At 44.4% G+C, this 12,936-nt stretch overlaps 1 protein-coding gene across 2 annotated transcripts in view; it reads right to left on the bottom strand.

Moving 5' to 3' along the window:
• Positions 1-12,936, bottom strand: part of LOC126419152 (TWiK family of potassium channels protein 18) — a 1,284,255-nt gene that overhangs the window by 370,371 nt on the left and 900,948 nt on the right. For both annotated transcript variants that reach the window (XM_050086262.1, XM_050086263.1), the window contains one exon: positions 4,381-4,698. In XM_050086262.1, coding sequence (XP_049942219.1) covers positions 4,381-4,698 — 318 coding nt within the window. The remainder of the gene's footprint in view (positions 1-4,380; positions 4,699-12,936) is intronic.

Here is a 12,936-nt window from a genome sequence, read left to right as displayed (position 1 = left end):
ATGAACTGTGAGACCAATGTCTAAAGAGCTGTCTGCGAGAGGCTGTAGAATGGTCACAACAAATTCTCCTTTTATTTGCTTCTGTGCAACTAAGAGCTTTATCCTGAATGACATTATGAGCGTCTTAAAAAATGAGAATCTGGTAATATAAGAAATTAAAAAGTTTCAGAGCTAAGACCTTTAAGATTTGTTTCGCGTGAATTAAAGTTCTTATCAGTATAAGCACCCAAGAATTTAGGTTATATTGTTTAATTTCTTAATTTAGCCTCATGCGTTATTTCTGCTGACATTGTCAGAACTTATGAGGGAACTGTGTTTTATCCACATTCAGTGACAATACATTTACACTTATTAATTTTCAAAAAGAAATATTATTTGCATTTTTGAGGTGTTCAACATATAGCATTGGACTTTATCATAATACTTACATCATCAGAAACAAGAAATATTTGTGCTAGTTGGATGTATGATTAAAGACTGTTTATATAGGGTGATTCGGCTGCCCCCATAAAGCTTATGGAACTCGCAATGCTCACAAACACTACCCACAAGATTTTCATATTCTTTTTCTTGTACACACAAGCTATTAGTCCTGCAGAAAAAATAGTCAGGACCTTTTTTGTAGAAAATTTAGTGCAGTTAAATTTTTTAGCGTGGTAAATTTTCATTAGAGGCTGTAGTTTCAGAATTATTCTAGAAAATGGAACAGAAGTGACCTTCAAACTTGTTTTCCATAAACAACACGAAAACTGTGGCCTCCAGTGAAAACGCGTCCCAGTACAAAATTCAATCAAATCAAATTTCGTACCAAAATATGAATGTCTGGTGGGTGGTGTAGGTTGCATAAAACCTATTGGTAGGGGCAGCTGAATCACGCTCTACAAAAAGCCAAGTGCCGCACTTGGCACTCAGCATACGATTCCTCAACCCAGTTCAAAGAGAAAGTGCATGTAGCGTAACGTAGACCTGCCACTAGATCTTATGGAAGTAAGATTTAAAAACAAGCCTCTGGTAACGTTGTAACAGTGCTGTAGCTGAGTGTAATTACATGGATGCAGTTTTTCATCGCGCATCACTTCAACAACCAGTCTTTGAGATATCTGGAAGTGCCTTATAGTATCATGGATACTTCGCCGAGTGATTGATGAACAGTTTCTGAAATCACTCCTCCGTCTGTGGAGTACATCTTGCTCTTGGACGATATCTGTCCATTACTTGTGGACCAAGATTACCTTTTGCCACAGGCGTTGGTCCAGGCGACGAAAAACATTCTTACTGGGATGGTGCGTTCGACGGTAGCTAGCAGCAATACCTTGGTTATCATATGCGCCAAGTACCGAAATCATATCGACCTATTCATCACTGTACCGTTAGCAGACACATGGATGCATTTTAATATATCCACTGTCGTGTGACACGCTATTGTCGTGTGACGGTGTCCTGTCAATAAAACTCTTCTGGGTTTGGGACGCCATTGTCAACTATAAAATTCCGACGTTTCGGCGACTATTGTAAGACGCCTTCCTCAGGGTGCGTTGCTAACTGCTGAATGGGCGCTATTTTTTTTTCTTTATTGTGATTTCATTCCCCTTCCCCATATGGGCAGGGGAGGGCTGTCAGCAGCGCAATCCGCCGCTCTTCAGCCGAGCGACACGACAGCTAAATTAAGAATAAAATGTTACATACATAAGGCGATAAAAAAGGGGAACATAAAACGGAGTAAAGGGAGAAAATGGAGGTAAAAACAGACTGACATGGAGGCGTACATGGGGGACAGTTAGAAAAGTCACCAGAAAGGTAAAAAACACAGTTGGTGATTCTTAAAACACGGAGAAGACACTGAATGCATATGCACAGGTTAAAAGTCGGCCACAGTATTAAAAACACTTCAGAACAATATACTTAAAACCCACTTGTAGCACACACGACGAAGAATAAAACTGCCAGGTGGGACCTGCCGAGGGAAAGGTCAGAGAGGATGGAAAAGGAGGGGAGAGCAAGGAGCAGCAGGGGAAGCGGCGGGATGAAGAGAGGAGGGGCGTCAGCGGGTACACAGAGAGGCAGGAGATTCGTGGGGTGGGAGATGAAGAGGGAAGACAGGGCAGGAGGAAGTGCAGAGACACTGAAAGGGGCCACAAGAGAGGGAGGGGGAGTAGGAGGGGGAAGCCACTCAGGAGGAGAGGGATCCCTGTGGAGGAGGCAGGAAGATGGGGTTGAATTGGTAGGAAGGGTAGATGTCAGGGCGAAGCTCATCATCCGGGAGAGGTAGACGGTGGAAGTTGCGTTGGGAAAGGAGATGGAGGATGTGCAGATGGAGAGAGGGTGGGACACAACGATAAAGGCGCGGCAACTGGTTGGGGGTGGAGAGGAAGGAAGACACCAGGGGGTGAGGGGGATCAAGGCGGCGGACAATGTGTAGTGTGCAGATGTATTCAAGGAAAAGGAGGAGGTCGGGGAAGGGGATGAGGTCGTAGAGGAGAATGGGCGCTAGTTTGATTACTCATATACTATGGCAGAGTGGCGTTGGGCTTTGCATTACGTTTTGCCATTGGCGGATATAGGCGTTTCCCATTGGAGTTTCCTTTATTGCTCGCCTTTGGTGGAAATCGGCGAATAGCAAAGTGAGCGGCTAGTGCAGTGAAGCGTTGTTTACTAATTGCCTAGTATCGATTAGGGAGCGTCAGCACTCTGTGTACACTCCGCCGCTGTGGCCTACTGCGCGCCTGTTGCTCTGCGAGAGCTGTCCTTCCGCAAAGCCGTCACAGCTGGCAGCTAAGACGCTGGGAGACGGTACCCGTTTTCTCCATTCATGTTGTCGGGTCGCTTGGCTATTTCTATAGCCTCTCTAATCTTCCTCCTCAAGTGAGACGGCTGTTTCGCCAGTATGCGGGCCTCTCGAAATTCGATCTTCATCCTGCACTGTTGCTGGTGTACCGCCACCGCTGATTTGTTGTACTGTTTAAGACGGATGTATCTCTCGTGTTCAGATAACCTTGTGCTTATTGAGCACCCTGTCTCGCCTACATGCACCAGTCCACATTCGCACGCAATTTCGTAAACTCCGGCGGCATGAAACTTGTCAACTGTACCTTTCGCAGAGCTCATAAGGTCTTTTATTTTGTTGTTGCTACGAAAAATCGACTTAATACGTGCCCGTCGAAGAATTTTGCCCAGTCTATCAGTCACCCCTTGTACGTATGGTAGCCAGACGGTGTTCCTTGCTTCGTTCTACATTTCCCTATTGCGCTTCACTTTGGCGCCGTAGTTCTGTTCATAAATCAAAAGAAATACGAAAGAACGTCTGAAACTTCCTGGCAGATTAAAACTGCGTGCCAGACCAAGACTCGAACTCGGGACCTTTGCCTTTCACGGGCAAGTGCTCTGCCAACTGAGCTACCCATGCACGACTCACGCACCGTCCTCACAGCTTTAATTCGGGCAGTACTTCGTCTCCTACCTTCCAAGCTTCATAGAAGCTCTCCTGTGAACCTTGCAGAAGTAGCACTCCTGGAGAAAAGGATATTGTGGAGACATGGCAAAGGCAAAGGTCCCGAGTTCGAGTCTCGGTCTAGCACACAGTTTTAATCTGCCAGGAAGTTTCATATCAGCGCCCACACCGTTGTAGAGCGAAAATTTCATTCTAGGAAAGTATGTCTTTTTGTGCTACTGCCTTTATCCCCCATTGTGCAGAGGGTCGGCAGGGTTAAGTAAGGAGTTGGCATGGTCAATATTTTAAGGGGTGGCCGGATGCCCTTCCTGCCGCCACCCCATACCCCCCCTCCTCCTCCCCCCCCCCCCCCCCCGCCTGGGATGGAAGTAGTGTACCCCAGCTGTCTGTGCCTAGTGTAAATCGTGAAATAGTGTGAATGTGTTTCAAATGTCTGTGAGTCGTGTAACTGAGGCGGGACGTGGGGACCAGCCCAGTATTCACCTAGTAGGATGTGGAAAACCGCCTAAAAAACACATCCAGGCTGGCCAGCTCACTGGCCGTCGTCGTTAATCCGCCGGGCCAGGAAGCAACGCGTTAGCGCTCACGACTACCCTAGCAGGTCAACTAAGAAAGAAAGTCTAAAAAATAAAAAAGGAACTCGATAACGATTTGGAGCGTGGATGCTTGGTGGATATGGGTTTGATGTCTCAGTAGCCTACTCATTTAGCGAGGACGACTGTAACGGAAGTGAGAGTGATACATGTTCCACCAAAAGGGCAGACTCAATATCGATCTGTGTAGTAAACTTGCAGAGTGATGATTCCTCAAGTTGAAGTTACGCGGTAACTAAAGTTTTGTTTAAATAAAGGGGGCGATATCCGTTCCAGGAGTAGTGTTGTTACCAGAACAGCAGATGTAGATATTGGTAGACGAGAGAGCGGCCGACTCACCGATAGTGGTGATGACGGTGAGCGAGTAGAGGAAGGCGCCCGAGAAGGTCCACTGTGAGCGCGGGCGCGCGCTGCTGCCGTCGAAGCCGTCGCGCACGAGGCGCACCACGTCTCGCTGGTAGCGCGCCAGCTCGGGCGCCACGGCCTCGGCCCAGCGCGCGCGCCCCGGGATGGGGTTGAGCTGCTCGGTGAGCCGCCACAGGCGCGCCGCCGTCTCGCTGCGCATGCGCTCCGCCTCGTGCGCCGGCCAGCCCGGCTCCGAGCCCTCGATCGCCATGAACATGAACGCGCCCGCGATCGTGTAGCCCACCACCAGGCCTGCAACACACCGCCGTCGCCGGCTCACACGTCTCCGCCGGCAACTCTCTCTCTCTCACTTGGCATCTGGCCCTGAGGCTACTCGTGTCAGCGGGCAGGTCAGTGGTCGCATCTGGCAAGGTATACAGGGGTATACATTGATCACGAGCGGGCCAAATATCACACGAAATAAGTGTCAAACGAAAAAACTACAAAGAACGAAACTTGTCTAGCTTGAAGGGGGAACCCAGATGGCGCTATGGTTGGCCCGCTAGATGGCGCTGCCATAGGTCAAACGCCTATCAACTGCGTTTTTTTAAACAGGAACCCCAATTTTTATTACATATCCGTGTAGTACGTAAAGCAATTTGAATGTTTAAGTTGGACCACTTTTTTCGCTTTGTGATAGAGGACGCTGTAATAGTCACAAACATATGGCTCACAATTTTAGAAGAACAGTTGTAACAGGTTGTTGTTGTAGTTGTGGTCTTCAGTCCTGAGACTGGTTTCATGCAGCTCTCCACGCTACTCAATCCTGTGCAAGCTTCTTCATCTCCCAGTACTTCCTGCAACCTACATCCTTCTGAATCTGCTTAGTGTATTCATCTCTTGGTCTCCCTCTACGATTTTTACCCTCCACGCTGCCCTCCAATGCTAAATTTGTGAACCCTTGATGCCTCAGAACGTGTCCTACCAACCGGTCCCTTTTTCTTGTCAAGTTGTGCCACAAACTCCTCTTCTCCCCAATTCTATTCAATACCTCCTCATTAGTTATGTGATCTACCCATCTAATTTTCAGCATTCTTCTGTAGCACCACATTTCGAAAGCTTCTATTCTCTTCTTGTCTAAACTATTTATCGTCCATGTTTCACTTCCATACATGGCCACACTCCATACAAATACTTTCAGAAACGACTTCCCGACACTTACATCTATACTCGATGTTAACAAATTTCTCTTCCTCAGAAACGCTTTCCTTGCCATTGCCAGTCTACATTTTATATCTTCTCTACTTCGACCATCATCAGTTATTTCGCTCCCCAAATAGCAAAACTCCTTTACTACTTTAAGTGTCTCATTTCCTAATCTAATTCCCTCACAATCACCCGACTTAATTCGACTACATTCCATTATCCTCGTTTTGCTTTTGTTGATGTTCATCTTATATCCTCCTTTCAAGACACTGTCCATTCCGTTCAACTGCTCTTCCAAGTCCTTTGCTGTCTCTGACAGAATTACAATGTCATCGGCGAACCTCAAAGTTTTAATTTCTTCTCCATCGATTTTAATACCTACTCCGAATTTTTCTTTTGTTTCCTTCACTGCTTGCTCAATATACAGATTGAATAACATCGGGGAGAGGCTACAACCCTGTCTCACACCCTTCCCAACCACTGCTTCCCTTTCATGTCCCTCGACTCTTATAACTGCCATCTGGTTTCTGTACAAATTGCAAATAGCCTTTCGCTACCTGTATTTTACCCCTGCCACCTTCAGAATTTGAAAGAGTATTCCAGTCAACATTGTCAAAAGCTTTCTTTAATTCTGCAAATGCTAGAAACGTAGGTCTGCGTTTCCTTAATCTAGCTTCTAAGATAAGTACGGGTAATGTATCACGAAGCAAATACCGTCCGCACTGGCGGAATCTTACGTGATACACCTACTTATACTTTTGTGACTATTACAGCGCCATCTATCACAAAGCGGAAAAAGTGGTCCAACTAAAACATTCATATTTCTTTACGTACTACACGCATACGTAACAAAAATTGCGGTTCCTATTTTTAAAAAAACGCAGTTTATATCCGTTTGACCTATGGCAGCGCCATCTAGCAGACCAACCATAGCGCCATCTGGTTTGCCCCTTCAAGCTAGACGAGTTTCGTTCTCTGTAGTTTTTTCGTTTGATGCTTATTTCGTGAGATACTTGGCCCGGTCACTATCAATTAACCACCCTGTATAGCGAAACAAATGCCTCACGACTTCTACCAGGAATGGTCGTGTTCGTATAAAAAATTTAGTCATAAAATAATCGATCTTTTAAATTAAATCAGAAAGCATGTTGCTAGTGCAAGAATTCTGATACGTTTCCAATGAAATGAGTACAAGAGCTAATTCAGGTAATTTTGCAGTAACTAAAAACATAAAATTTTCACTATTCTCAATATTCACGGACTATCACATTCACTCAGATTGAAACAATTAGGTCAAGGTGCCTCATTTTCTAATGTTGGTCTTAATCCGCTGATACTATTTGAACTCCTTTTGCTTCCGCCATTATAGAGGTCTGTTCACTTCCACGAGCATCAGTAGTGTTCCGTGCTCGCAGTTGACTTGTTTTTCTTAATATCAAATTTGAATGTAACGCTCTGTAGAAACAAGATAAGCTTCACGGCTGCACGGTAAATAGTTTGATATTTTAGTCTTATTTATATGTGATATGTCTTGAGTCGTCACAAGACGTCACGCAGCCACCTCACGTTAAAACCCGAACGATTGCGTGGCATACCTGGTTCAGCAGCTCGGTGGCGGCGCTGCCCCCTGCGCATCGCGACATAGGCGCCAGCGAGCAGATCTGCGCAGGACAGATAGCACCACGAACAGTTTTTCGGAGGTGAGCGAGTATCTACCAGGGTCATAGCTCAGTAGAGGAGGCAGTCGTTGGATCTAAGTGAAGTCGTGAACAAATCATTGAGGATTTGCAGAAAATAAATGCGTGGTGTAATGACTGGCAGTTACGTCTCAATATTAGTGTAACCTACTGCGTACAACAAGGCGAAAATACCCATTAATGCACCATTACAAAATAAATGCCCAGTCTTTGGAAGCGGTAATATCCGTCAAGTATCTGGGTGTGACTATTCGAAATGATCTCAAATGGAATGATCAGATTACACAAGTAACGAGCAAGACAAACTCTAGACTGCGGTTTATTGGTAGAATCCTGAAGCGGTGCAGTCCTTCAACAAAGATAAATAGCTTACAATACGTTAGTTCACGCAGTCTTAGAGTATTGTTCGTCTGTGTGGGACCCTTACCAGTTGGGTCTGATTCAAGAGATTGAGAGGGTCCAAAGAAGAGCGGTAAGATTCGTGACTGGTACATTTAGCCATCCCGAGAGCGCTACAGATTTCATAGAAAGTTTGAAGTGGGACACACTTGCAAATAAACGGCGCGCTAAGTGGAAGTGGCTGCTCACTAAATTCCGAAATCCGATCTTCGCCGAGGATGTAGAGCATATATTTTTACCACCAACTTTCAAATCGCGCAATGATCACCATTCAAAGATAATGGAAATCAGAGCTCGTGCTGAAGCGTACAGACAATCGTTTTTCCCTCGCGCGATCCGCGAGTGGAACAGACGGGGGGAAATATGACTTTGGCGCGAATTGTGCCCTCCGCCACACACCGCTTGGTGGCTAGCGGAGTATATATGTAGATTTAGTTGTAGAAGCAATAATTAAAACGTCACGTCACGAAGCACATGAGCGAAAGAATGTTCAAATGTGTGTGAAATCTTATGGGACTTAACTGATAAGGTCATCAGTCCCTAAACTTACGCACTACTTAACCTAAACTATCCTAAGGACAAACACACACACCCATGCCCGAGGGAGGACTCGAACCTCCGCCGGGACCAGCCTCACAGTCCATGACTGTATAAAATTTCAAAAGTAATGTAATAATTTCACCTTCAAGGAAATCAGGTGGTGACAGGTGTAAAAATTATCGGACCATCACTTTCTTTAATCAAGGACATGAATTATTTACTAGATGGTAGAAAGACACATTTAGGGAAGGGGGATATCAGTTTCGTGTACGTAGAAACGCAGGAACACGCGATGCCATAGACTCTCTCGACTTGTCCTAGAAGATAGAGTGAAGGTATTCACACACCCATAGCATAAATATGTTTACACAGAAGTTTTTGAGCGGTGACTGGCCTATATTCTTATAGATCCTGTAGTACAGGGGAATTACAGGAAGCGGAAAGTTAGCTACAAGCTATGCAGAAACTAGACTGCAGTCGAAATATGGATAAATTATTAAAGGAAACCATCGACAAACTTGGAAACGGAATTGAAGTTCAGAGCGAACAAGTAAAATCTTGGCGGTTTGCCGATATCATTGCTATATTCTCAGAGACGGCAAAGAATGAGAAGTAGAAATAATTGGATGTCTGTAATCGAGGTTGTAATATGAAATATCAACAGAACTAAAAGAGTAGTGCACTGTAGTCGAATTAAATCAGATCAAGAAACGAGATACTCAAAGAAGTCGATGAGTTTTGCAGTTTGGACTGAAAAACAACTGACGATGTCCGAAGTAGAGAGCATATGAAGTGGAGACTGGTAATAACAAGAAAAGCGTTTTACTTGTAGCGCATCCGCACCGAGTGGCCGCGCGGTTAGAGGCGCCATGTCACGGATTGCACGGCCCCTCCCGCCGGAGGTTCGAGTCCTCCCTCGGGCATGGGTGTGTGTGTTGTTCATAGCATAAGTTTCAGTAGTGTGTAAGCCTAGGGACCGATAACCTCAGCAGCTTGTTCCCTTAGGAATTCACACACGTTTGAACATTTTTACTTGTAGCACAAACGCGTGTAGTGAAAAAGAAATACTGCCTGTAGGCGTCCTCCTAGTGCGTCGCTAGTCATTTAAGATACTGTCAGGAGAAGGGTAGGTCTAAAATTAGAAAATAGCTTCTACAAGCTCCTCGTTACCAGTTACTGAGAGTAAGGAGTGGGAATTTCGCCCTTCAGTTTCGAGCGGTTCTAGCGCTTCAGTCTGGAACCGCTCGACCGCTACGGTCGCAGGTTCGAATCCTGCCTCGGGCATGGGTGTGTGTGATGTCCTTAGGTTAGTTAGGTTTAAGTAGTTCTAAGTTCTAGGGGACTGATGACCTCAGATGTTAAGTCCCATAGTGCTCAGTGCCAATTTGAACGATTTGAACCCTTCAGTTTGCTGCCAATCTATACAGTTATGACCGAAGACTTTTATTACCGCTGTGTAAACTTGCCATTCTTCTGTCAGACTTCCACTGATTTTGTACTTCTACCCCAACTGATGCCGATTCCAGCAAGTACTCAGAATTTAAACATAAATCTTCAGCTATCATATATTCGCCAAAAGATGGCGGAGGAGGGAACAGAATTTCAGGACATTATCTTACCCATCAGGTGTGAAATTGCACCTAAAGATACAGAAACCAGCAATAATAAACAGCATGAGGGTGCAGAAAGTAATGGAAGCCGCTCCTTTCAGGACACATTGTGTGTGTCTACAGGAAACGTAACCAATAAATGAAATACAAAGTATCAAAATTACCTCCCACGTGAAAAACTTTCCAAATCGGTTCTCCAATTTTGTCTCCGGCAACGAACTGCCAGGGAGGAGATAATGACGAGAAAAAAATTAATAGCCAACGAAACGATAACATTATAAGGCTCGCTTCGTGGAATGTCAGAAGTCGTAATGTGGTTGGGCAGGTAGAAAATCTGCGAATGGAAGTGCAACGGCTCAGTCTAGAAATAGTAGGAGTCAGTTAAGTTCAGGACAAAGAAGAGTTTCTGGTCGGACGAATACAAAGTAATATCAACAGCGACAGATATTATAATTATGGGAGTATAATTCGTTGTTAACAACACGGCAGCGCAAAGAGTAGTTTTCTGTGATAATTTAAACTATAGTAATTTCTTATCAAAACTGCAACCAAATCAACTCCAACGACTACCGTTCAGGTACACGTGACACCGTCACCGGAGAAGATGAGGACACAGAGCATGCAAAACGACTACATACAATAATCTTGGGTGACTGAAATGCTATAGTATGGAGCCGAATAGATTGCATAGTTACCGGCGAAAACAGGCTCAATTTAGGGAATGGGACAAGCAGGAAGGCTCTTTGAGGTCTCCAGCTGATTTCAGCATGCAAGGATAAATATAATGGCAAAATACGTTCTACGAAAACCAGAAAGGTTTATTTATTTGATCGTATGATTGGGGCCCCCGCCCGGAAATCCGTTGTTCGCTATGTTTGGTCGTTGCGGATGTCACATGACATCCGTTCAAGTTCGTTTGTTGATCCTTCCACAAAGTTTTTTTTTTTTTTTTTTTTTTTTTTTTTTTTTTTGTACAGAGGCCAACCCGCTCTCTGACCGGACACGCCGAGCTACCGTGGCGGTAACCATTCAGCTACCGTGGGCGGTCGACCAGAAAGGTGACGATATATCATTCAGCTGCCGGGGACGGACGACCGGAAAAAAATGGTTCAAATGGCTCTGAGCACTATGGGACTTAACAGCTGTGTCATCAGTCCCCTAGAACTTAGAACTACTTAAACCTAACTAACCTAAGGACATCACACACATCCATGCCCGAGGCAGGATTCGAACCTGCGACCGTAGCAGACGCGCGGTTCCGGACTGCGCGCCTAGAACCGCGAGACCACCGCGGCCGGCGGGACGACCAGAAAAGTGACGATATATATAGTAATATTCCAGCTGCATTACTTTATATCATAATTATTCAGAATCAAATACTGGATTATAAGACTTCGTCAAGAACAGATACAGACAGAGATCACAAAATGGCAATCACGAGGAGCAGGATGGAGTTTAAGGGAATCGACAGGAACAATCAACATACAAGGAAGTTGGATACTCAAGTACTGAGGAATGACGTGCGTTCGAGGTTTTCCTAGGCAGAAGACACGTCATTATTAAATACGCATATTTCATCTGAACACTGATGGACATCTACAGAAATTTTAATAACAGAAGCTTGACAGACATGAAATATCTGTGCTGCGAAAAAATGTTGTGCGATAAAAAAATTACTTCAGTGGATCGATTAAAGTTTGGGATTCAAAAGTTCTCAAGAAAAGAAAGGAATACAGCATTATATCTCACTGAAGAAAGAAATAAAGAGAAATTACATGGGAGACGAAGTAAAATGTTTCTAGGGAAAACGTAGAGACATTGAAAAATGAATGGTCGTCGGAAGAACAGTAGACAGACAAGTCAAATTAACCGACGAAGAAATTAAAATAAAATGCACCAAAATTAAACACAGGACGGAGTTGATAGGTGGAAAGATCAAATCTACAGTACACGTCGAGCAGCTCTGCGTTGGAAAAGAAGACAGAACATGAAATAGCCTTCGATTTAGAGGGCTTGGGGGATATAGTGTAATACGTTGACAGGATTTTGAAAACCATGCGATCGATCAAACAAGAAAGTATTGATACCAGACTCTATAAGACTTGATACTTCCCACTGGATTGACAATCCTGAAGATAGTGCGGCCAGATGAATATAAGAAATATCGCATAAACATCTTTGCCTCTGATGCATCCGTAATACAAACCAGAACAATATACATAAGACAGACAAAGAAAATTGAGGACCTATTACATGAAGATACGTTTATTTAAGGAAAGGTAGATAAGCCAGTGAGGAAAATCAGGATAGGCACTCAGGCCAGAAACTGCGTTTGATAATGTGAAATGGTACAAGATGTTCGAAATTCTGTGGAGAAGAAGTTCAATATACAACAAGGAGCAATAAGAATGAAAGACTTACAAGGATCTGCTCGGATGAGAAATTGAGTAAAGCAGCGATCTAGTGCACTGTTCAGTCTGTTGATATAAAAAGAAATGACGAAAATAAAAGAAGAATTAGGAGTGAGATTAGAATTCAGGATGAGAACTGTCAATTATATGATCTCTGATGACGTTGCTTTTCTCTGTCAAACTGAGGCAGAATTATACAAACTGTAGAAAGGGACGGATTGACAGTAAATCAAATACATATTTAAGTATTAAAAACAGCAGAAAAGAACTCAGCGACAAATTTTACATGAAAATTGAGGACCTTGTAGTAGACGAAGAGGATGAATTCAACAACCTTGAAGGCAAGTTAACGCGTGGAGGACGAAACAAAGATGCAGAAAACAGACATCTACGGTGGCAGCAGTAGCACTATTTCATCACATATTCCGCCAATCGAAACAGCTGGAATTCGGCCATGATCTTGGTGTCTATTTTGGCATATTTGAGATGTCCGTCGGCGGCAGGTACGTCTCAGAGGTAAGCAGGATGTCGAATCTGTGACTACAATGAAATCCTTTAGCTCGATTTTCTTGCTAGGCATACCATTTGCGTTTCATATGCAGTTACGAATGGCTCTTGCAGAGGCCGCCACGTCGTCAATCCGGACCCTCCAGTTGTGCTAATGTTTCCACCAGAATGACGATCTTC

This window comes from Schistocerca serialis, chromosome 9, assembly GCF_023864345.2.
Source record: "Schistocerca serialis cubense isolate TAMUIC-IGC-003099 chromosome 9, iqSchSeri2.2, whole genome shotgun sequence".
Taxonomy (NCBI): Eukaryota; Metazoa; Arthropoda; class Insecta; order Orthoptera; family Acrididae; genus Schistocerca; species Schistocerca serialis.
Note: the sequence above shows the minus strand (reverse complement) of the source record. Positions and strands in the feature narration are given on the sequence as shown.